At 37.5% G+C, this 26,063-nt stretch overlaps 2 protein-coding genes across 3 annotated transcripts in view; one reads left to right on the forward strand and one right to left on the reverse strand.

The window, feature by feature from the left end:
- The first annotated feature begins 337 nt into the window (after nt 1-337).
- On the forward strand, nt 338-2,183 carry ankrd9 (ankyrin repeat domain 9). Its single transcript, XM_028822015.2, has one exon. The coding sequence runs from the start codon at nt 788-790 to the stop codon at nt 1,676-1,678; it is 891 nt and encodes a 296-aa protein (XP_028677848.1). The 5' UTR covers nt 338-787; the 3' UTR covers nt 1,679-2,183.
- A 1,231-nt stretch (nt 2,184-3,414) lies between these two features.
- Nucleotides 3,415-26,063, reverse strand: part of tecpr2 (tectonin beta-propeller repeat containing 2) — an 84,061-nt gene continuing 61,412 nt past the window's right edge. For both annotated transcript variants that reach the window (XM_028821495.2, XM_028821494.2), the window contains exons 17-20: nt 16,674-16,822; nt 16,188-16,329; nt 9,063-9,212; nt 3,415-5,020 (exon numbers count right to left, since the gene is read on the reverse strand). In XM_028821495.2, the coding sequence (XP_028677328.1) occupies nt 4,863-5,020; nt 9,063-9,212; nt 16,188-16,329; nt 16,674-16,822 (599 nt within the window). In that variant the 3' untranslated portion in view covers nt 3,415-4,862. The remainder of the gene's footprint in view (nt 5,021-9,062; nt 9,213-16,187; nt 16,330-16,673; nt 16,823-26,063) is intronic.

The raw sequence follows: 26,063 nt of genomic DNA on the forward strand, positions 1-26,063 counted from the left end.
ATTTGTGTTTTTACAAATATATTTTTAGAAAGAACCCCTCAGGGTACACGAACGGTTCGATTGAAAACTGAAAACAACATGACAAACAAAGCGGATATTGCGAGACCTGTCGGGCAATTCCAGTTACTATAATATTATTCCACGACTTTTTTCGTTATGTTAGTTAAGAGTCCCCCGAGGCATCGATTAACAGGTTTCGTGTTCTCACCCGCAGCATATTTGGCTTGATACAGTAAAATAAATTCAGCTTCTTATTGTTATACAGATGTTGGCGCTATATAATTTACGCATGCTCGCATAAAATTAAAAAAAATCTGTAAGCGAACTCCGTACCAAGGCGATATTAGTGATGATATGACAAGACAAGTCACTGACAGATGGCAGCTATTATGACCATTCACGGCACACGAGCGAAACGTGCAAAAACACGTCTGCTAAATGTCCACACCCGACGATTCTCTTACCAACAAAGGGCACTGTGTTTAAAACACGGCTGCGGTATTTCATTCGGCTAGCGGAGTATTGTATGACAAGTGCGTCCGAAGCCCCTACTAAATTATTGAGGCATTCGCACGTCAGAGTGCTGGAAAGTTTGAAGACGGTCTACTCAAGTTTTATCAAAGCCCGGCCACGCCCCTTACTGCACAGGGCCAATAGAGCCGATCCGCGATGTTCCGCGTTCCCGACGCCTGACTGAACAGAGATAAAAGCGAAGCCACAGTGCCGCGGAGGGGTTTTGGAAGATTTCGTAACGGACACTTGGGGTGCTTATCTGGCTCGAGCAACAATGCCCGGGGATCTAGAAGAGAAAGAAAGCAGCAGTCACTCAACCGTAAGGGGGCACTACCGCTCCCAGAAGCAATGTCAGAAAAGCTCATTTGCGTTCTACCAGGCTGTGCGGGACTTACTCGCCGTATGGATTCTAGAGGACATGCGGAGCATGGAGGTGTTCCACTGGGAGGACGATGGCAGGGCTCTCGCTTTTTCCCCGTCCGAAGCGTTACTCTATGCAGTAGTGCATGATCACATGCCGTACGCCCGCTACCTGCTGGCCACATATTCGCTGCGAGCCCTTGACGTACCCAGCCGCAGCTTCTGCTGCTGTCCGGCCTCGGCTGCGCCGCATATCACAGTGGCCGTCCGCTACAATCGCACTGGAATTCTGCGCCTTATTCTACAGACTTTGAAAGGCTGCACTGCTGCAGAGCGATCTGCCTACCTGAACCGCAGAGGCTGTTCGCATCTGGACAACGGTCGAACCCCTCTTCACCTGGCCTGTGACTTGGGCCGTCCCGAATGTGTTGCCCTGCTACTTGGACACACCGCCTCTCCATACGTAACGGACTGTAACGGTGACACTCCGCTGGACAGCCTCCTGCGCCTGATGTGCCACAGTGACCTCGACAGACGGCGGCAGCGCGCCTGCCTTCGCCACTTGCTGTTATTCATGCCCGAACTTCGCTTCAGTATGCGGAGACAAATGCGGGAGCAGCCGGATATTTGGACACACATGCTGGGGGAGCAGACCTTTCTATACTTATCCGGTTGGGCTCCCCCCACGCTCTTCGTCTGCGCTATGCAGACGTTGATCAGAACGATCTCTCCTGATAATTTACCAGATGGACTGGAAGAACTGCCGGTGCCAACACTGCTGAAGCCACTGGACGTTAGGCTGTGATGCCAGCTGAGAAGTGACTAGACGGGTAGGGTGGGCCGAAACTGGACTAAAGATATAATTCTCAGGGACATTACCGGTTGCCCTGTATGAACATCAAGTACCGTTTCGGCCAGTGTTTGGATGCAGGGTAGGGGGATAATAAATGGTGCAGAAATTGCAAGGACGATATTGAAACAGATGCACCCGCCATGGTCAAGCATCAAGGCAGAGACCGCAGCAGCAGGACCAGAGAAACTCCTTTGCACTAGTTGCCTGTTGACAGATAACTCATAAGTGTTATCAATGCTAGATGAACAAAGCTACATATTTATTTTTTATTTTAACCACTTGATGGCACAAGTGACTCTGAAAATGACATGTAAACATTGTATGTAGTACATACTTATTTAAATCTGAAAAAAGATGCCATATTTTTTTACAATAATGCTTTATGAAATTGATGAGCTGTGTTTCAAGTCAGAGGGTTATATTGCCTTAAATAAAATGAACCATTATATTTTAAAAATTGTCAATTCTTTTCTAACAGCTTACTGCTTCAGGTGTTCACATAAATTCCTCTGTTTAATCTTTTTTATGGACATGAGATGCCAGAACCAGAAGTATTTAAACACAAGGCAAAAATCAAACCTGAACACAAACAAAATGGCATGTCTTACTACTGAGGACAAGCATATAGGAACGGTGTAAACACATACAGCACTGCCACTATAAGATAGTGTTCATCCATTGGCTCTAATGGCCAATTTCTTGACCCTGGAAATGCAATGGTCAGCAATCATCTTGAAGCTGTTGCAGCCAGGAAGGTGTTATTAATAGCAAACATGTAGTAGGCAGTAACATTCATCTTCTTTCAAAGTTTGCAAATCACAGCTATCTTGTTAATATAGAGTGGTTACTCAGTCTACACCTGGGGATACCCTATCTCTCACAAACAAGTTACATTAAGTAACAGACCCCAAAAATGCTGACACCCACATACCTGCCAAGAAAGAACCTTGTTCAGGATCCTAGTTAATAACACATGTGGGAATAAACCAGGTAAGGAATACCAGTTTTTGGGAGAAGGGGGTTCCCTTAACTGAAAAGATAATGTCCATCCTGCAACAATTCAAGGTATTTAGTGGCAAGATCACGAATGGCTTAACCTGTCTTTACATTGTTGATTCTGTGATGTGTTGACTGCCATGGAAACTGACCAAGATTGACATAAAGAAGCAAACACAACAAAGCTACTGTGACAAATACTTAGAACATGTACAAATGTAACAGTTGAACCAGAATTGTTTCACCAAAAGATTAAAAGTCACACAGTATTTAAACTAGAATTTAAATATATAATTTATCCACAGAAGAAAACTGCTGAACTGATGTGCATCATATTGGAGGAAACAAGTCCTAAAATCTGCATGAGTAATCAATCCCCCACAGCTATTGAAATGGACATGCCCATTTGTTTGTAATGATTATTAGTAACAGTAATGAAAAATTATAGTAATTGGTAATAATAATTAACAAAATACATTATATATATAAACAGAATTTGATCAACTGCATGTTTATTTCAACTCACAGTCAAGCGACATTGTAAATAACATCACTTACATATTAAATAATATTAAACAGTGATTTCAGTTAAACAGTTCACTGAAGTGTCCCCTTTTTTCTTAATTGTGGTTGAATGTGTGCTTTTTGTAAAATACAAGCAACTGAAACATTTACGTAACTTGGGCCAGGAGTGCACCTGAAAGTCATCTCATGTCTAGGTTTGTAGATTTGCTTTAGATGTGCAATGATAAAAAAAAAATACATAATCATTACAAATTAAATATTTAAAAGCAGTCTAATATTGCACAATATATAAAATCTGGCTCATTGCACAGACTCAGTTTCCCTTGTTATTTTGAAGTAATATTAAAAGATAGTGTGTGATAATATAATTAACAATCAATCGATCAATGTTCTTCAAGCATCATTTTTTGAAAAAAAAAAAAAAAAAATCACATTGCCTCTTTCCCCGCAATAAACCATTTCTATGATCCACGTCTCCTTTAATTACAGTTTTTATCTCCTGAAAATGGTGCAGAACAAATACAGCTTAAAAAGCGAGCACCTGCACTGAAGTCAACCTTGAACAGCTCAGATTTATTCCAATAGTCCAATCATCTACCCAGTTGTGCACTGCAGGAGTCTAATTTTTCAAAGGTTAACATTACATTTCCAGAAAACACAGACTACAAATCTCAAGCATAAGCTGTACATCAATTTTATAAATCACTTTTCATTATACTATGTACAGTTTAGGTATATTAGTCTTGAACCTGTCCTTGTCAGACAGTCCTTCAGCTTTAGGGAAACAACCTCTTTGCTATCTCCTTATGTACATTCCGTATTTTTGCTTTAAGTAAACACAATGTTAAGTATTTCATATCATTTTTGATTGGTGAAAGTAATGAATCCATGACAAAACAAAAAAAAAAAAAAATTTTTCTATAACATTTTGAACAATATTTGCTCAAATATTGAACCCTACCATCCCTTGCTATGCAATACTCTAAAAAATAAAGCAACATCTGAGAAGCATAAAGTAGGCAGCCCACTCACGAGCTGTACCAGAATAACGACAATTTAAAGGAAAAAGGCATTATGTGGAAATCAAGTATATAAAGCAAGGGTGTAATAAAAGAGTCTAAGGGCTGAAGAAAGGCCTAAGTGGGGAACCGCAGCTAAATGTTTAATACAGCTGCAATGCACAGATATTTATAATTCATATTCTTATACCAAAAAATACTTGCATGTTGAAAACAGAACAGTCCAAAAAAAAAATTCTCCTTTCATAACCTGTATACACATGATCATGGTGAACAGTCACATGCAACACGGAGACTTAACAACTGCCCCAAAAAATCATCTTGGTAGCCAAAAAAAAAAAAAAATAACATTTCTTTTGCATGACTGACCTATCAGATCTCTATTTGGAATGAACATGGTAATTAATTGGTCTCCCTAGACGTTCCTGAATATGCAACTTAAAAAGGAACACAAATTCTACCTTAATAGTCCCTCAGTTTAAGACAAAAGGAGGCCCATAAACAGTAATTCATACCACCAAATAAAACCAGGTAGCTGACTGTTAAATACACAAAACAACAGGAAAATCAGCTGATGTTGGTCAAACAGGCAATTGTCAAATTACTTCCCATTCATCCTCAAGGTCTTCAGAGTGGGCTGCCATGACGCCTGCACCAGGTTTTGTGCTTGAGTTGTCCTGACGAAAGGTTTTAGTGAGGCGCTGAATCAAACAACCATTCTGACTAACTGCCCAAAGCTCATCCAGGGGTGTCACTGTAAGAGCAAGGCAGAAAGATGAACATCAGGCTCCACTGATTCCTTTCAGAAATGAGAAATCATTCTTAAGATACATGCTACTTCTTGCTAGCCGTCACGCAGGCAGTAGCACTTCATGGTTCCTGGAAAATGTGATGTTGAGCAGAACTAAGCTTGGGGCAGAACTGAAATTTTCCTATGACATAATGTTACAAACAGGTTAACATTTGGAACTTAAAACTGCCCTGTAATACTACAAAAACATCTGTTGTGAGAACTCTAGTCTACAGGAGATTAGCATTCATAGAAAACACATGGAACCCAGCATAAAAATAGTTCTGGTATGTGGACGACCATGGAACAAATCACTGTTTGTAGCAGTTAGTTACAGACAGCTTCCTGGCTAAGTGACAAAAAAGAAAAAATGTAGTTTATGAAAAATACTGTACACAGTACATAACTTTTAAATTATGCAACAGTCAATGCTATTCTTGAATTGAAAGCTAATCAGCTAACCAGACATGCAGTGTATATACATGGCACTTCCAGCTTCAAGTGCAAGCATTCAGAAGACAGACTTTGCAGAGCCACATTCACTTTATTTTGAAACCCTCATCAACAATACCATATGTGGGCTGATGTCTTTCCAATGTTTAGAGTTTATCAAAGGGATATACAACCTGACCATTTTTTAATTTTTTTTTTTGTTAGTAATGGGGAGGAAAATTGACTGTTGAGTTATCATTACCATGCCAAACATGGTAGTAACTAAGAGTGAGTGCAATTATTGGGTACACAATGGCTTCACCTCTAACTTGGGATCAAACACTGCTTCATGCTGCAGCAGCGAGTGGGAAGGCTGTAGGTGAAAATAAACAAAGCAGCGGAGCTAAAGAATAAAAACATTTTAACACCGGTAGTCAGCTTTGTTCCAGTTCCAATTCCTTGTCATACAGTATGTACACAGAACAATGAAATGTTGTCTGGAGACAAGATGCCATCAGTGGTTCAGAATAGGCTTGCATGTTACAATAGCATAATGTTGGAGTGGCTTCAAGAATACAGTATTTCAGAGGCAATGATTCCATGATGGGCGGCACGGTGGCGCAGTGGGTAGCGCTGCTGCCTCGCAGTTGGGAGATCTGTGGACCTGAGTTCGCTTCCCGGGTCCTCCCTGCGTGGAGTTTGCATGTTCTCCCCGTGTCTGCGTGGGTTTCCTCCGGGCGCTCCGGTTTCCTCCCACAGTCCAAAGACGTGCAGGTTAGGTGGATTGGCGATTCTAAATTGGCCCTAGTGTGTGCTTGGTGTGTGGGTGTGTTTGTGTGTGTCCTGCGGTGGGTTGGCACCCTGCCCAGGATTGGTTCCCTGCCTTGTGCCCTGTGTTGGCTGGGATTGGCTCCAGCAGACCCCCGTGACCCTGTGTTCGGATTCAGCGGGTTGGAAAATGGATGGATGGATGGATGATTCCATGATGCAATGAGCAGGTGTGGGATGATGCAAATTCAGTACAGACCTCTACCTATATGAAATGTTTGCAATTATGATGGCATATTTCGCAAACATATTTCTCAAACATAGTCAATCACTGAAATAAGACAGTAGAATTGTAAGTAAAAATTGTATTCAATGTTTTAAGTCTCAGTTAATCCTGCACTATAGGCTTTCACAAGATAATTTTCATTGTCCTGTAAGATGATACATGCACTTAGAAATAAAAAAGGAAAACATTGTATTTCACTTGCACACATGCAGCCTTGGATTCAGTTTACAGTGCTCCATTCACTAGCAATACAAAGCTATTATCAATCTCTGCAGGAAGCACTTTAATTATTCAAGCAATGATGACAGTATGTACAGATAAACGTTTCGATCATAAACCACAGCGCTGCAGATTTAACCCCTGTGGGTGATTGTTTGAATGAACCACAGTAAGGCAGACAAATAACACATACAAACTTTTACACTGTGATTTTTAGGCTGCATTATTTAGGTACTAGGTATTACTAAGTAGTTGTAAAATTATTAAAATCTGTAAATTGGTGAGTGGTATCTGCAGACTTTTTTTAAACAGAACTTGTATATATCTCATAACTGATCTAGGCTAAGAAATTAACAGAACAGTGGGTTAATGAATTAAATGACTGCATATGTTAGGTAACTTGCTACCACTAATTAACATTAAATAATAGGCCAAGTGATGAGTGCTTTGAATAAATAAGCAATCTGAATGATAACAATATTTTATTGCTAGTAACTTTAAAAGTATGTAGCACCATTAGATAGGTAACATCCTCAAATCTCAAACACAAGAAGAAATTTAACAAAATAAGTGGAAAACAGTCAATCCATCAAGCTCATCTTGGGTTGCCGATAGCTCTGCTGTTCCAATATCACATCCTGGTATTTGATGAAACATGTCAAGGACTTGATTTCCAGTCACATAGTTCAGATATGGTTTTAGTGAACACAGCAAAAGAACATTTTAAAATTTTCTATTTTGCAAGAAGATACCATCATCAGTATCATCATATTAGCTACATTTGATACTGTTGACCACGACAACGACCTGGGAAACATTAGACTAACAAGGTGACATTTTATCTGTATGGTTGCATGCAATTGTGAGTCCTGCTCCCTACAGCTTTTCTCCTGTGTTCATAAAGCTTATCTATGTGGATCATTTTTTATACTACCATGCTGCTACTGGGTAATTAAGTCATGTTCAGCTTTACCTAAAGGTCTCTCCCAGATGTATATCTGACAAGGAAGAGCTGACTACTAGTCTTATAAACATCACTGCCACTACAAATCTGCTCAAACCCACCACAAATTAAACTTATTCCATCTTGTTAAATCACCCAAATAAGTTACGAAGGTTGGTTCCTTCACAATAAACTAATTCTTACAAAATTATTCCATCTTCCACTATGACGAGTCTGGAGACATACTTGACAGCTTGATGACTCCCAAATTCCAAATTTCTGTTGCAATGAAAACTTAAATTTTTATCATCTATAAAACATTTCCAGAGCCTAATCCTACCTTTCTAGCTCACATGATGACGTACATTATCTTGCTTTAATTGCTCCACAGCTGGGCTAATGTAATTTTCGTTTAATGGTCTTCCTCCAACAATGTTTCTGACAGAATAATAACCCAGGCATTGTTGTGACTACATTAGCCCTCACTTGGCTTGTCAGCACTGGCTTTCTGTCAAATATCAGACTTTCTTTAGAGCCCTGTTACGGACTTGTTATGCTCCTACACCATATAAACCTGTCAGGCATCGGAGTTCTTTTGAGCTAGTCTATGTACTGTTCTAATATCTTAACATACAATCATTAGAAAAATGTTCATTCAGCTTTGTGGCTCTTCCTCTCTGGAACTTAATTCTTATGTTTATTTGAGAAGATTATTCTGTTACCATATTCAGATCCAGACTAGTGACACACCTGTTCTCTTGGACTTTTGAATACTGTCCCTTCATTTACGGATTGTATGGTTCCTGCAAATCAATGTGTTTGTACTGTCACTACTTCATAATACAGTAATGTGCACTGTTCAGCAACTAAAGTACCTTGCTTTACTAGCTTTGAAAGTTCTTTCGTAAATTTTCAATTTACTTTGTTCTATTACTTTTAACCATTGGTATTTTTGTTTTACACCTGTTGTTAACCTCTACAGCTCAATTAGAATTTTTAACAAAGCATAATGGGTCAAAGTAATGCCACTTAGTAAATTAGAATGTACATCTTTAGATATAGAATGGAAATAAAGTACTCTGAGAAAACTCGGGCAGCAATGTACAAAAAAGGAAGCAAGTATTACATTTTTCCATTTAGTAGGTACTTATTTTAACATGACTTACAAATCATGTGTTTAGTGTAATTGTGTCCATATTTCTGTACATTGCACACAAACAGCTGATGAATCATCTTTGCAAGTTTAGCTAAAAACAAACATTACCTGATGTTAAAAATGATAAAATATTAAAAAAGGCACAAAAAGTTTGGCTACAACTCAACATATATAAATCGGCCGCCATTCTAAGTTTTCATACCTGTTAAACAAGTCACACATCCAGGAATTTTCTTCCAGTAATCTCCTGCTGGATTTTTATCTGTAATGCCGTATCTACGAGCGAGGTCTCCATTAGGACAGCATACCCAAACTGTTCTCCTACTCACTGCAAGGTGACTGGCCTGTAGACCTAAATATGACATAAAAATGGTCAAAATTATGTATAAGTGCTCTGAAATTAAATGGGACAATGCAACCAGAGACAGCGCTTTAGTAAAATACTTCAGCAATACACCAAAACAAAAACTCATAAGAAAATTCAATAGTGCATAAAGTAAAATGGGAAAGTAATGACATTTTAAAAGCATATATGATTCATTTTCGGACACAAAAGGTTTTGTAATAGTATGTATGAAAAACATAATGCAATGGTAGATATAAGAAACATATGGACAATGCACAAAGCTTCAGATTGTGTTTTGAAGGGTTGCACAATAAAATTGCAAACTTAAAAAACATAAAAAGATATATTTTCAAAGCAATATAATATACTGTGGAACCTCCGTTTGCGAGTAACTTGGTTTACGAGTGTTTTGCAAGACGAGCTAAAATATTTAATAAATTTTGACTTGATAAATGAGCGAGGTCTTGCAATACGAGTAGTATGTATACGCTTTGTCTGCTGAGCGTCATGTGATCACAACTGAGCTGATGGTTCTTCTCTGTCTCTCTCGCTGCGAGATTGTGGGCAATCGTCTCCTATTCTCCGTCTGAGTCGGCGTGCCTCACTCATATAGTCAACATTCGTACAAGCGTATACTGTTTACTACAGCATTGTGACCACGTGTGTGTGCTGTGACGTGCAAGTCCCCGTCTTGCACGCCAAAACACGAAGTTGAGCCTCAGTACTTTAGCAACACCAGCATTATTTAGTTTGAAACAGCAACAGCACGGTTATTTATTATAGCAGGATCTGCCACTCTCCTATACACAGACACAGCAGTCAGGCAGGGTCGTGGCCAAGTAGTACTGTGCCCTGCGCATTTAAAATGTTCCTTGTATCACCCATTGACGGCAGGCGCTTATAGCATGTCCGTGATCTTTTCGGATTCGCTTTTACGGCAAACTGCTACAGCGCTGGGAGACTGCGATTGCTTTGGGATGCTCTTCCGCGTGTCGTCCCGTTGGGTGGAATCCCATAACAGTTTAGAAACTCACTCACACCATTCTTTTCAAAGGTGAAGTGCAGGTTAATTTGTTTTATGTATTTTTACTTTAAATTTTGTATTAATCATTTTTATATGAATAATTTTGAGTTGTGGAACAAATCATCTGAGTTTCCATTATTTCTTATGGGGAAATTCACTTTGATATACGAGTGCTTTGGACTGCGAGCACGTTTCCAGAACGAATTATGCTCGCAAACCGAGGTTCCACTGTACTATTAATACACTTGTTATATGCTGATCTCAACTCCTTCTATTCCAATTAATCAATCTTAATTATATAGCAGCTAACAGATGATTACAGAAAATGAAGTAAGTAGAAAAAAGCTTTCTATGTAACAGCAGATTTCTCAAAGTTTTGTTAAAAACAATAGAGGTACTTTTTATTTATTAACTTCTTGTTCAGTGATTTTATTATTTCTCTAATGTTTTTAGGATTGTAACTGGGCAATATAAATTAACAAAACACATTTTGTTGAAATGAATGGGACCATACTCAAAGTTTTGTCACCGAGACTCATTTATGGTCATTTAAATGGCAGGTATAACTGGAAATTAATGGTAAGAACATGTTACGGCAACTGAATGCAGAGAACCTTTTCACCTGTCAGTACATGGTTAATAAAATAACAAAGCAGAACTTTGCAATGTGTCCTGATTGCTTTTTCTGGGAAGATGATTTGAATGAGCATCACAATAATGCAACATCTATTTTAAGAAATAGCTTTAGATACATTGCCAAAGACAGTGAATATGCATGCAAAATAAACTAAAAATATATTGTACGGGACCTATAGAAGAAAAAGTAAAAATGAAAAGGAAGCCAAAAGGAAGGCACAGTGACCATGTCCACTAGGAAGAAGATGTGCTGTTTGCAGCTGGAATATGTGAGAACTGCTGCACATGAAAATCTATACTTGCTCTTCCATAGAGCAAAATATTGTCATACTTACATAGCATTATTTTCCAGAGCTACAGCAATAATGCAGAACTACTTTCATGGAATTAAAAGTTTAGAATTGCAGCCTTAAAAATCAAGGGGCCTGACTGGAGTTCACATTTGGAGTAGTCATGTTTTCCAAGCGTCTATATAGGTTTTTCTCTAGGTACTACAGTTTTCCACCTACACATCCCAAAAATAAGTTAGGTTCAGTGCTGAGTATGCCTAACGATAAACATGGACCTTTCTGAGGCTGCTTCTTTTCTTTCAACAAATGCTATCAAGATTGACTCTAGCCCTCACAACACTGAAGTATTGTAAATTAAGCAGGCTTTAGAATAAGCGAATGGATAGATGGAACTACTTTGATGATTACTACCATCTAGTAAGCACTCAGAGTAAAAGTAAACAAGGAGAAATTGATTCTTCTTTGCTTAGCCTCATACTTTTAATATAACATAACCAATTTGCTAACATTCTGCAATCACGATAAGATTCATATCAGATTCATTCAAAATGTTGAGTGCCTGTAGTGACTCGCTCCTCACCTACAATCAAAAATTAGTTTGTATGCTAACAGTTCTGCCACATAACAGATATAACATATCTTTATTTTATGGTTATTAATTTTCATTGCAACCATGTTGGACAAATACTTATTGCAAGACTTAAGTGGATGCAGTGCATTTATACAGCAGTATAAAGCAATTACATGATAATGTGAAATGGATATTATTTTCAACAAAACTAACAGGCAGTTCTTTAGCTGATACATGGTAATGCTTGGGAAATGTATTATTTCACGAAGGGGACTTTGGGAGAAACAAACAGCATTGTGAAAGAAAGCAGGCATTTACATACTTCAAAACATTGATACAAATAAGTAATATGGTATTTTATGGTTTAATAGTGCATATACTTTATTCCATACATTATGTTAGATGCAAAAATATAAATTATAAGCAAATCAAATTCATATTATATCATATTTTTAGAAACGCAACACTTGTTTTAAATATGGACATTGTACATTTTATTCATAACTTTATCTTGAGCAAGGAACTGTTTTCTAATTAAATTACTGATGTTTCAAGCTATATAGCACTAGTTCAAAATTTACTTGCGACTTTCTACTTAAAAAAACAAATATAACCATATGCTAGTCTACACTATAACCTGTTAAGGGATAAGCAGGTGGGAGAACCTATGGTGTCTTGGATAAAGGACCATCTGTCTGGCAGACCACAATTAATGAGGCTTAAGGACAGCGTGAACATCATTGGAGTGACACAAATAAAAGTCCCTTTCTCTTCAGCCTATACATCTTGGACTATAAATACAACAGCACGTCAGGTCACTTGCAGAAATTCTCTGATGATCCTGCACTAACGGAGTGTACTGACAAGGAGGTTGAGACAGATGGTAGGAGCCAGGTGGTGAACGTTTTTTGGTGCAAAGAGAATTACATTCAATGCAATATTAGGAACTGGTTTTTGACTTTTGCCATGCCAAAGAGCCTCTATGCCTAAGCACTAACTCTGGAAGGGGATTTGGAGGTGGTGCACTGCTACAAGTACTTTGGGGTCCACATTAATTACAGACTGGACTGACCTTGCAACACAGAGGACGTATATGGCAGAGCAGATTCTTCCATCACCCCCAAACCTACAACCCTCCTCCCCCCATCTTATAAGAATGTTCTATAACTCTATGATGGCCAGTGTGACTTTCTTTGCTATGGTATACTGGGCTGGAAACATCACTTCAAGAGAGGGCTACCGACTTAACAAGTTAATTAAAAATACAGGCTCGTTATTGGAAGAACTCTCGACCTCCTGGAGGAAGTAGTGGAGGAAAGAATGAAGATAAAACTGAGTGCAATTGTGAACAATGCTTCACATCCTCTCTCTGACACACTAATATTAAGTACTTTCAGCCAATGAATGACTCTGCAGAAATGCGTCTAGAAAGCTGACTGAGGTTCCTTTATACCAGGGGTGGGCAAAGTCATTCCTGGAGGGCTGCAGTGGCTGCGGGTTTTTGTTCCAACCCAGTTGCTTAATAAGAAGCACTTATTGCTCAAGTAACACTTCTGCTTCACTTTAGTTGTCTCGCTTGTTAAGATTTTGAACCCTTATTGCTTATTTTAGTCTTAAACAGCCGTATTCTCATTTTTTAATTGCTCCTTATTAGCCATAAGATACAAATGACAAAAGAAACCAGCAGTTCTCCGTTTAGCTTGTTTTCATTTACACCTGTGTGGATTTATCTTGCACTGTTTGGTTTAATTAAATTCTTGGAAGGAAAGTGAAGAGAAAAAAGTGAAGGACTGAGATTTACTCATCCATTTTAGCCTTCAAATTATTTGGATGATATCCTTACAAAGGAAAATGACTTGACATAACAGAGTTAAAGCACTTAAAAAGCCATGAAATAAAATTATTGGCAACAATTGTTTTCTAATTAAGCAATTGGGTTGGAACAAAAACCTGCAACCACTGCGGCCCTCCAGGAATGACTTTGCCCACCCCTGCTTTATACCAACAGCACTTTACCTGCATTAAGCTTCACTCTGACTGTGGCTGCTCCTTTTCCCTTATGCCAAGTCAGAAATTGTATTTCATTTTAGTTTTCGTTTATTTTAGTCATTCCGGTCTGTATTTGAGAGGGTGTTTGTTGTTTGACATAATATTACTCATTTTTTTAAATTAATAACTTCTATAAAGAGTCTAATTTCCCCCAGAGACAAATAAAGTACTAACTCCTTTATCCAAGGCAACTTGCAAGCTTTGAGACAAAATTGGTTACATTTCTTTTGTTTTTGCTGTTGGAGCACAGGCAGGTGAAGTGACTTGCTCATGGTCACACTGTGTCAGAAGCAGGACTTGAACCCACAGCCTCTGGACTTCAAGCTTCAAACCCTAAGTTTAAAGCCTTAACCACTATCCAACACTGCCTGCCTGTGAGTTCATGCAGCAACAAGGGCACACTGCACATTTATTTTATAGCCCTGTTCACACAATTAACTACCCAACCATCTTGCACACCTTACATATTTTTGTTTTGTTTTATACCTGCATGTCTGGTTTACTTTGGTTTGTTTTGGAAGAATTATTAAGTAAAAGTATGGTGCTCAACAAGAAAAGACTGCTGAATATAAGAATTTAATTTGGAAACTTGGAAGTAAAATTATTTGCATTTGCGTCCATCCTTTAATGGACATTATTGAGCATTAATTGGGGTATATTTGATGCTAACCATATGGACTGGACTCTTTAATGTGTGTTTTTCGCATAGTAATACAGCTATTGCATATTAAGCACTTTGGTCACAATTGAGCTACCTCACAGGTATGTTGATGGAACTGTGTATTTTAAAGACCGTCTTTTCACACTTAGTATTTCTGATTTCCCCCTTTCATTTCTCCAAAATTCTGAGCAAATATACATGTGTGCATAATTATACCTTGTGACAGACAAGCATCCTATCCAGGTTTAGTTTTCACCTAGAGCCTCAAACTCCTCACAACCCTGAACTGGAAAAAAAGGTTAGAAAATAGACAGATGAATGAATGGACATTTTGGACTGCTACTGACTACTCTGCCATATTATTATTCACTACTTGAGAGGTTGTACTATTTAACCTACTCCTATTGTAATTTGTAGGACTGCAAAAGAAGAACTTATATATATTAGAAGAAAAAAAAAATCATACTGTGGCTCCCCGGTAAGCCTGTAATTAACAGTGGGCAAAATGAACTTCTGGTATGCCTAGTAAACTTAAGTTTCCTGCCTGATATTATGCACAAGAAATCTTTGCATTCATTTTCAGGTCTTGCTTATACTTTAAAGCAATTTTAAAATAGCAGTTTAAATATGAGGTAAAAGAGCTGTAGACAGAGATAAATTTTATCACATGGCAAAGAACCCATCTGGAGGTGCTATAAAAAGCAAGCTTTGTAATCTTAACAGTCGAAGGCAAAGCAAGTAAGCAGAGTGCTACTTCAAAATGATTATAATAATTACTACACAGCCATTACATTTCACTTGACAAGAAACAAAAGGGGTTGGAATAATGGGTCTGTAATGATTTGTCGACAACTGTTCCCTTCATTCATGCTAACATCCTAATTGCAGCGTAGTCATCACAAATAACAAAAAGAAGGGCACTTGTTTCAAATGCCAATGACAGCGCATGCAACAAAGTATGGGTTTTTCAAATTCAGGTAGAACAAAGAAAAACATGCTGATTCATATTGCTGTTTTTGCATTGTGGCTATTTTTAATACCCAGTTCAAAGTTTTGCTCCTGTCAAAGAGTGAAGCAACTGGGGCCATGATAGGAAATTTGGGCGCCGACATTCAAATATGTTAGAAGTAGAAAGAAGGAGAGAGGAACTCTTGCTTTCTTTCTTAAAGAACCTGTTATGGCTGAGGTGGGGGTTGGTGTTAAGGGTACAGCACAAATTCTAGATTGCAGGCCTTTGCTTAAAATGAAAGCTTGATTGGCCACATGAAAGAGGGTAATGCTAATGTTGCCCTACAACATGGCTATGCAAACATTTCTAGTATCTTCATGGTTTTTCCTTTGGTTCTGCAAATCACCCCCCACCCCTTACCAGATATCAGAGATGTGCATATAAGGATGACTGACTATGCTGACCAGGCCCACTAAAAGTGACTATAGGTAGGTGTGTGTATTCTGCATTCTAATCTGGAATTCTGCTCAGGATTGGTTCCTGGTTAACACCCAATTTTGCTGCGATAGGCTTTGGCCCTCTATAAACCTAAACAGGGTAAATGGATGGATGCAAAAGAATTCTTAAGATGAATAAGGTAGAATTGATCATTTAGAATTAGAAGTCACAGTAATGAACACTACAAATGCTTGAGAAACCATCACAAATAAATAATGCAATCAAAATTGAGAGACGGGGGAAGGTAGAAATGTACAGACGATAAACATATCATAAATCAGAATCTTATCAAAATTTTCATACCTGGAACATGTTCCCAGATCGTGCCAACGGGCATTTCTTCTGTGATTCCAGTTCGTACATGAACATTTCCACGGTTGTCGATTACCCAGAGCATTCTGTCATTTGGACTAGTGTAAATTTTTATGAGGTGCACGCCAACTGGCTATGGATAAGATTATTCAATTAATTAAAAAATATTGCTGTCAACATAACAATACACGAAACTCAGATCGTCGGAGAAGTGTTCAGCCAGTGTCATTAAGCATAGACTTCAGATTAATAACAATCCACACCTCCAATAATGATTAGTAGAGTTTGAAAAGATTCACATTACAAACAATCCTTTATCATTTTCTGTAAAGGTCACACCTCTTGCAATTTGTTTTCCAGCTATATCTAACAATTATAAAATGTAGTTTTTCAGTACAAAACCAATGCACATTGAAGTCATTCTAAATTTGCCACTTGATATAAAAACAATTATGTAGTTACAAAAGAAAAGCATACCTGTTCAGGAGGCTCAATGCAAATCCATGCAGGCAACATCATACTAGGATTGAGTGGCTGTGTTCCCACTCTGAAATATACCATTCCACTGACATCACAGGCCCACACATTTTGACTCCCACATGACAAGCTCACCAGCTTAATCCTCCCTAAAATGCAAGCAAAACACAAAACCTATGAGAACACCTTAAACACACACACACACTTCTATTTTTGATTTGCAGTTGTTCCTCATTTTTTACTCTCTTGCGTATGAGTTGGATGCTTGGAAAAATGAGTACCCAGTGCAATGAGTAGAAATGACATCAGTTCAAGAACCGGCCAATGTAAGACGTGATGCAGCCGATCAAATACATATTACATAAAACTGTGTCAAAGACACCACCAAGATCTGAGAGCACTAGGAAAGTCAGGTTACCCAAGCCTCAATTAACTATCAGATCATTTATAACCTTGAGATATGCTGATTCAGTGCTATGATAGGCCCGAAAGCCAAACAAATACCTTCTATTAGGATAATTTACTTAACTCGGATGTGGGTAATTTTTTTGTGAGATGCTAAAATGGCAAATATGGCTCATACAGTGAGCCAAACAAAATTTAGCTGTTGTCTATGAACCCAAGAAATCTAACACATGCACTAATGGTAGACATTAACTTAAAAATAGTTGCTCCAAGAAATGTTTAAAAAAGCTTTCTACTGAAAGCTGTTAAGAGCAATGTTCAAACACCAGTAAGAGAATAATTTTCAAGTAAAGCAATTTTGTTTCACATTGTCCTAGTTAGGAAAATGAAATTGCTTACTTTTGCAGATGTTGCAACAATCAGTACATTTGAAAGATCTGGATTTGTTAGTATGAATATATATTTTCTTTAGGTAATTTTCACTTTAATGTATATGTTACCAAATAAAGAGGCCATGTGCACAACAAGCTTGAAAAGCCTTGAAAACAAATCCTGAGTAATATAACAGTTGGTAGAGCTCAAGCAGAGAAACTTTGGTAAACTTGTTTTTAAGTTCAGTATTACACTAGGGTTCAGTTACTTCCAGTTGCAAGACTTGTGGAATACACATTACCGCAAACTTGTATTCTTAGAAAACAGGCACATAAGACAAAGGCAAAAGCAAGCAGCTAAAAAACATACATACTTACCCTCTCTATATGGCTGAATTCCTGACTGTCTCTAATTGAATGGTAAAAGATTAATTAATTCATTCATTTTCAACCGTTTATCTGGGACCGAGTTATGGGGGCAACAGTCTTAGCAGTGAGGCTCATAATTCACTTTCCCCAGGCACACTAACCAAGTTTTGCTGTGTTACTCCAAGGTGTTCCCAGGGCATCTGGCAGATATTATCCTCCCAGCAAGCCCACAGTCTCCTTCTAGCTGGTTGTGCCCATATCGGATGGCTCCTCTCAATGTGGAGGTTCAGCAGCTCTACTCTGACCCCCTCCCAGATGTCTGCACTTCTGTCCCAATCTTTAAGGCAGAGAAAGCTCATTTTGTCTGCTTGTATCTGAGATGTTGTTTTTTTTTTTTTTTTTTTTTATATACTCCAAGCTCATGACCATGGTAGGGAAATAGATAGGGTAGGGAAATTGATAGACTGGTAAATTAAGAGCTTTGTCTTCTTAGCTCATTCTTTACCACTACAGATCAGTATAGCGACTGCATTACTGCACTTGCTGCCATCATGCGTCTGTTGATCTCACCATCCCTTTCCATCTCACTCGTAAGCAAGACCCCAAGATACTTTAAACTCCTCCACTTGAGGCAGTAGCTCACCTCTCAACCAGAGAGGACAATCCAAACCTGAGGCCATGGTCCTTATTAGGAAAAGGTAGAGGTGCTGATCCTCATCTCTGCTGCTTTACACTGGGTCACAAACTGTCCCAATGTGTGCTTGAGTTCACAGCCGATAAAGCTAACAGGACCATGTTATCTGCAAAAAGCAGTGACACAATTTTAAGGCCACTGAACTGAACACCCGCCTTTCATTGACTGCACCTTGACATCTGGTCCATGAAAATCACAAACAGGATAGGTGACAAGGCACAGCCCTGGTGAAGTTTCACATCCACCGAGAACAGTGCTGATCATATGCCTTCCCTAAGCCAACAAAACATGTGTGGACTGACTGGGCGTACTCCTATGCCCCTTTCAGGATCTTTATGTGGGTAAAGAGTGGGTCTGCTATTCCACAGCCTGGACGTAATCCACATTGCTTCTTTTGGAGCGGAGGTTCCACTGGGCACAGTCTTCTTTACAGGGTCTTCCTTTCATCTTTACCACATATGGTAAACATTTGCTTCATTTAATTCAATTTTGCATGACACTACATGGCAAGTATGTTTATACCAGCCAACAGCAGCATCATCTTGTTAAGGACATCTCATGAGAGCTGAAATATTAGGCTGCAGGCCACTTGAACCCATGCCACAGGCTGGACCTGGCCCATGGTCCACAGTTTGCCTATCATCCGACTTATCTGAATGGACACTGTCTTTTCATTTATTTAGACAAGAAATTGAAAGTTAGAAATCTATAATCTCAGAGATTAAAGGGTCCAGCAGAGGCTTGACTATAGCAATTTTGAGACCAGGAGCAAATTTCCATGATATAACAAATGGCTGACAATACAATACAATACAATACAGTTTATTTTTGTATAGCCCAAAATCACACAGGAATACTCAAGTTAATGAATGAAAAGGGAGTTTATGACCTGTTTAAAAAAATTAGTAAGTAAAAGATCAAGACAGCAATCTTAAGATTTTAAGAACAGCATGTTAAAATCATTGTCTGAAAGTCATTACGTGATGGGAGGAGTAATTCTTTGAGGGCAAGTACTTGCTTTAGGTTTTTTCATGGCAGCAATTTTATCCCAAAAAAGTTCCAAACTCATTGCATTTTTCAATTGGGTATTTCAATGAGATTTGAGGGGTAAGATTAAATTAGTCTATCATTAGATAAAAATGGAATTATCTTATGCAAGTGTTTTTATGCAAAATGCTTTGTAATGTTACAAATGTGTTATTTTTGGCTATCAAAGGAAAAGGTAAAATACATAACAGTGAGCAAAATACAAAAAATAAAAATGAACTATTAGATGTTGATAATAGAGGTGATCGAGTTTAAGATACGTAATTTGTAAATGCCGACTTGTGTTAGTAATTAGACTGAATGAGCGTGATGGAGTTAATCAAGGGCTACATTAGCATCTACAAAAGGAAAAAAATAAGCAAAAGGTTATTTATTATTCCTAGCTGGAAAAAGACAAAAAAAGAATTTTACGGCAGCTAGACATTAAAACTTTGTGTCTCTAAATTTTTTCTGTGCTCCCAACCCTCCTCTCTCTCTTTATACAGCCAAAATATTATGCATCTATCATCTTCTTCTTTTATTTATTTTTTTAAACTGTCCTGAAATGCCTCTAAGGTACAGAGTCTGCACTGGCATGATCATAGGTGTAATGTCTGCATTTGCAATAAGAAAGGCGTTGCCCCTTTAGTATCCTAGTTACATTCCCTTTTGTGTGGTTGTGTATTGCACTGTTATCTTAACTTTTAAAAATGAATAAAACAAACAGTACCTTTAAATAAAAGATAAAAAGACAAGCCCAAACACATCAATATTTGTCTTGTAATAAATTGTCCAAATCATTCTAATGACTAAATGGTTTAATATCAAATGCACTTTGTTGACTTTAAGCAAGCCCTCACTTATTCTGCCTATGTTTGTTTTTTCTTTTTACAAGTAGGTTTGATTCACACACTCAACAAAAACTTGCAATGTCATATCTAAGATTTGATTACTCAAGGACAGAAATATTTAAAACAGAAAGTGAAAGTACATTATTAAAAGTGTTTCACAAGTGAAATATGAATAATATATGAACTTTCAGCTTTAAGCCTGCATAGCTCAAAAGGTGCAGCCTTTCAAATAACATTTCACAATCTGAAAAAGACATAAATGAACATGCTATACAAAAAGATACATAAAAAAACAAACCAGTATCAACCAAGCATGTTCATCAAACTACACCATCTCCAAATAAAATTCAAATTTTATTATATATAGTATTGTCCACAGAGCAAATCCATCAAAATAAATTGGTCAATTATTTTTATCACCTGGAGGTTACTTTCCTCAAAAACCCTGTGGATACAGAAACTGCAGATAGTGAAGCATTGAGGGTTAGAGTCTGGTGGGTTGACATTTTGGGAGACGAAGTTGGATGGATGAGCTGGCCCTCTGCTGTCGTCCCTTGAGGCTTGGTAATATTCACCTACGAAAACCTTGTTATGACTTTTACTTCCTTTGTAGTTAAGTTCAATCATCTTCTAGATCTTCACCAGATGCTGTGAGCAACCACAACAAGGCAAATCTGAGGACCTCACTAAACATCTAATCAGTGGTAGTGATGGGTGGTGTGTACAAATAATACAAAAAACCCACACTTACTGGGAATTTCATGTTCATGGGAAACAATTGCAAGCACAGTTCCCAATCATGAATGCAGTTAAACAACTTACCTACTCCTCTCTGTGCTGAGTAGACACATGCTGATCTATCCAGTGTAGCAAGCATGCAGTCCCAGACATTTAAGGGAATCACAGACTGGTTATTGCTAAATCTCACATTTTGCAACTGCGCAATAAGTCTCTCAGAATTTTTTTTCTACAGCACAGCTTGACCGTGTGTGTCACAAAATGGGCTACACCTTTGTAATAGCAGATAAGTGAATCTGTGTGAACTGAATCCATGAATAGTGAATATTCATTGTATAACTGAAAGCAACTAGACAGCAAAATGAAATACATAGTAAGAGAAGTAAAAACCTATAAGAGCCAAAAAAGTACAAAATGGATTGATGAGTTATAGGAACAGAACAAGAACAAAAGTTTGGTAAATGGTAAATTCAGTATCACTATGGTACACAAGATTCACCAACCGAATTAAGACAACATCAAGAGTGAAAAAATGAGCTAATAGGTATAAACTGAGCCTTACAATGAGACTTTGGTGTTGGGGGGGGGGGGGGGGGGGGGTGTGGTGGTTTAGAACATCTGAGAGTAACAGTGACAAAAAGGTTTAAGATTTCTCATTTTAGTTATGAAACAAAACCTCAAAATGGGAACACACAACTCTAGAAGAAGATGCTATTCTGAAGTTCATGGCCTAGTGAAGAAAGCTCTCCATCATGAGATTAACCTGGTCTGTGTACAGAATATACAGGACATTTGTGGTGGACCAGTTTATTGCCATGACAGATTCCATAAAGCACAGCTTTCAAGAAGATCTAAAAGTACTTCACTGTAATATTACCATCATCAAAGACCAAAAGAACATCATGAAGAACTTTGGGGCACTGAAGACCTCGAGCTGACATTACAATCAGATTCAGACATTGGAATGCCAAGCTGCATCTCTGACTCCTAAATTAAAACATTAATGTTTTCATTATAAAGAAAATGTGGAGAATGGAAATCTGGAACATTTTTTAAATAACTGTGGCTATCTAGGTTTCCAAACTGTGTGATTTAGCTCTGATGACTAATGTATGTAATCTCCGACATATTTCAAACTGAAATTCTTAATTCTTAAAGGCCAAAATAGTCTTTGGACTATACTAAATTTATGCTCCAACTCCATACTAGTTTTCATTATGCCCCAATCTAACCAATTTTTATAATTTCAAAGATTTTGAAATCATTCTTTGCACTAATTCATATTCACACACAAACAGACTCTTAGATAAATCCCCCATCCATTTTCAACAATGTACCCCTACATTCTCCTTATTCATGTCAAATTTGTTCCATATTTGACTCTTACCATCTAATGAAAAAAAAATTATTTCATTTTCCTCTCCCCAATCATTCATAATATTGGGTACATTTCTCAATCCCTGACTTTGATAGTGAGCAAATTCACTGGCCATACTCATCCTAATCTTCTGTTACTCCTGTCCTACACAGCTTTTTAGAACTTCAGCTTTCCTTGTTTGCAAAATGCTGCAATAAACTCTCCTACAAACTGAATGAATTTATTTCTGTTACCTTTAGCTTTTGCAATGTGTGATTGGCTGGTAAAGGAAGAATATTAGACTTCATAAAAACATTATTGCTAGCAGTCTGGCCTAGTGCAAACAAAAGAACTCTGAACTAGATTCAAGACACACTTATCTTTATAGTGCCACTTAGTTTGGTGGACGCAGGATAAATTATCATTTATTCAAACCAATTTGGAATTAAATTGCTTATTGCACTAAAGGCTATGTTACGATATCCACCAAATATACAGGTGTGGCATTATGCATCCTGTGCTAAACCCAGCAAATTATTGGCACTTCAGAGATGTGGCTCTTTCACCACTGATTTGGCCTTCAAAACAAAATCATGGCCCCCTCCTACTTTATCTACTATAATTAATATTTTTTTAAAAAGTTTATTGTTATTTTCACCAAATTCCAGCCCCTCTCAATTTTATTCCTTTTTAGAACAGTGTGACCTCTCTTGGCTCTTTAAAGCAGCTTCCTCCTTGTTAGACTTTTCCCTCACATTGACTGAGTTCAAGGAGGCTTTGAACTCTGTGGGCAAGGTTAAATATCTCCAGAGCCAAATGGTCTTCCATCACAATTATTAAACACTTTTTAAAACCAATTATACACCCTATTCTAGCAAAAGTTAAATGCTTCTATTTGCTCTAAAAATTGAATTCCTCATTTAAGGTGAGCATGATCAGATATCTTTTAAAAGTTGGCAAGAAGCCCCCTGGATGTTAAAATTACAGCCCCATTTCTCTGATCAACTACAATACCAAGCTGCTACCAATTTGCTATCAGAAACTACTTCACTCAAATTATACCAGTTTCATCCACTGCCTCCTTTATGTTGTTGATGCCGCTGTAACTTTGCCATGTACTGCTGCTCTTCTTTCATTTGACACGGAGAAGACATTTGACTATATTAACGGGGCTCTTCTTTGGCGGGTGGTAAACTGAATGGGATTTCATGAAGTATTTATTAATGTGTCAATCTTTCCACATTTACAAAAGGTGCCAGAGATAGTTGTTCCCTATACCCCTTTACCTATTAATTTTTCTGCATCTCAAGCCTCTCACAATTGCCTTTCATAACGTTTCAGTATGCAAGATGTCGACAAAACAAAATTTGACTATATGCCAATGTCATCCTGCTTTTAATGAGCAATGCTCTATCTGATTTCTACCACATCTTTATACTATTTATTTCCTATGCGGCAATGTGCTGCTACAAAATGAAGTGGTTCAAATATACTCTCTTCCATTTAAATCACATTTGTCAACAGAACTCTCTCCCACTATCTGTTCAACTGGCAAGATCTTTCAGATATAATGGGACTGATGATGGTACATTAGTGCTGGACATTGCAGTCTTTTAAAACATCTACTGTATAATCTGACATACAAGTATGTAAAGGATCACCTCTTCTCTAACTGCTCTTCCCAGTCTTTCCATTCCAAATGGGAAATTACTAAATCATTTTTTTTTTGTTTAAATTATCTCAGTGCTATGTTCTCCATCAATACTACAGTCATATATTGGTTCAGATCCTTACATTCCTGCTTTTTGTCTATCAAGCTCTCAACATTAACCTGTGACTGACATACTAGATGGGCGAGGGTGTCTTAAATTGACTCAGAATTATTGGGCTTACATCCTCTGTCCAATTCGAGGCTGGACTGAGCATCCCTGCTAACCCTCCATCTTTACTTACTATTGAATAAGATTTGCCTCCCCAACCCATTTCCTTGCTATTTTTCCCTAAATCCACCTGAAACTGAAGTCACACCACCCTAATTGTGGTCCCTTTAGTTCTTAAATCTTTGGGATGTGGCAAATAATTTAGAGACACCTGGATTCCTGTCCAGGTTATTGCAGTCATCAAGTATACTACGCAACAAGCTATTAAGATATAACCTTTTTATTTCATTTTAATTCATTTGCTTGTTAAAAATTTCTGTTCTTTGTTTATTTTCTTTTCTTGAACAAGAGTAAATAACAAGGTAGTTAATCGATAACCAGCTAAGCTCACAACATTTTCACTTGTATGCATGTAAATAACTATTTAGCTCTTGTAACAAAATATTTAGAAAAACAAAAAGGTGCCAAAAGGTTGTATTCCACTCAAGTAAAAATGATTTTAGTTGATTATCTCAAAGCATTGAAAAGTACCCAAGAACAAAATGTCAAATTTAATGTAAAGTTCTATGGACAACAAAAATTAAATTTGAACTAAAAACTTGGTTACAGTGAAAGACTACTTGTGCTTAAGAATTGGAAAAATCTAGTAATTTGATTGGCTTTGCAATCTCAAAGCTGCAATTCTTTCAATTTAAATATTCACATTCTAAAATGTGTATACATAGAAATGTATTTTGACTCATTTAAATGGATCAAACTGCAAAACATTTTGTAAAAATATAAAAAGTATATGCTAAATGTGGAGTAATGTCTGACTTCAAAACTAGTGACTTCTCAGTCCATAGTTGAAAACCTGTAGAAAATGCTGCAGTAAATGTTTCAGCTCACCAAAAATCCTTCATTTTTAAGCATTGATGGACTAGCATTTAGATGTATGCAATTGTTCAGTGTTGACTTAAAAGAAAACTTATAAACATAAATCAAGGTAGTTCAGCATTACAATGGCATTAGTGATTTTAGATAGATACTGGCAGAAAAAGACCTCATTATAATTTAGAACCAACTCTGGCCTACTTTTTATTTTACTACTCTTGCAGCTGACTGGTTAAAAAAGGCTATACAAGTGCCACTCAAGCCGTCCAACTGGAGATAGGCTGTATAAGGATATTTATAGGAGGGATCGTGCACCCTACAGATGACCTTTAGAAATCAAGCTTAATTCTAAAACTGGCATATTGAAAATTCCAAAAGAAATCTTACTACAACAGCCATATAGCAAGTAAGTGGAAACAGACTAAAATTTCCAAACATTAGGTATCCTAACAACTATGAATAACTAAAATACAGCTTAAGACTACAAGAACACTGCAAGGTCATCATTGAATGTGTGTATAAACTCAGAAACGTTCCAAAACTAACTGGTATCATCAGATTAAGAACTTCTAAGAACCTGTAAGGTAAGAAGAACTAGACGTGTTTAGGACTGTACAACAATAGAATAGTGTTCATTGGCACAGTATGAAAGCTGTACCCTCCTCTGGAAATTTCACACTAGAAATACAGTTTAAATAAAAAAAATGTATTTTATATATATATATATATATATATATATATATATATATATATATATATATATATATATATATATATATATATATATATTACATTACACACACACACACACACACAACACTACTGA

The sequence above is a fragment of the Erpetoichthys calabaricus genome, chromosome 16 (assembly GCF_900747795.2).
Source record: "Erpetoichthys calabaricus chromosome 16, fErpCal1.3, whole genome shotgun sequence".
Taxonomy (NCBI): Eukaryota; Metazoa; Chordata; class Cladistia; order Polypteriformes; family Polypteridae; genus Erpetoichthys; species Erpetoichthys calabaricus.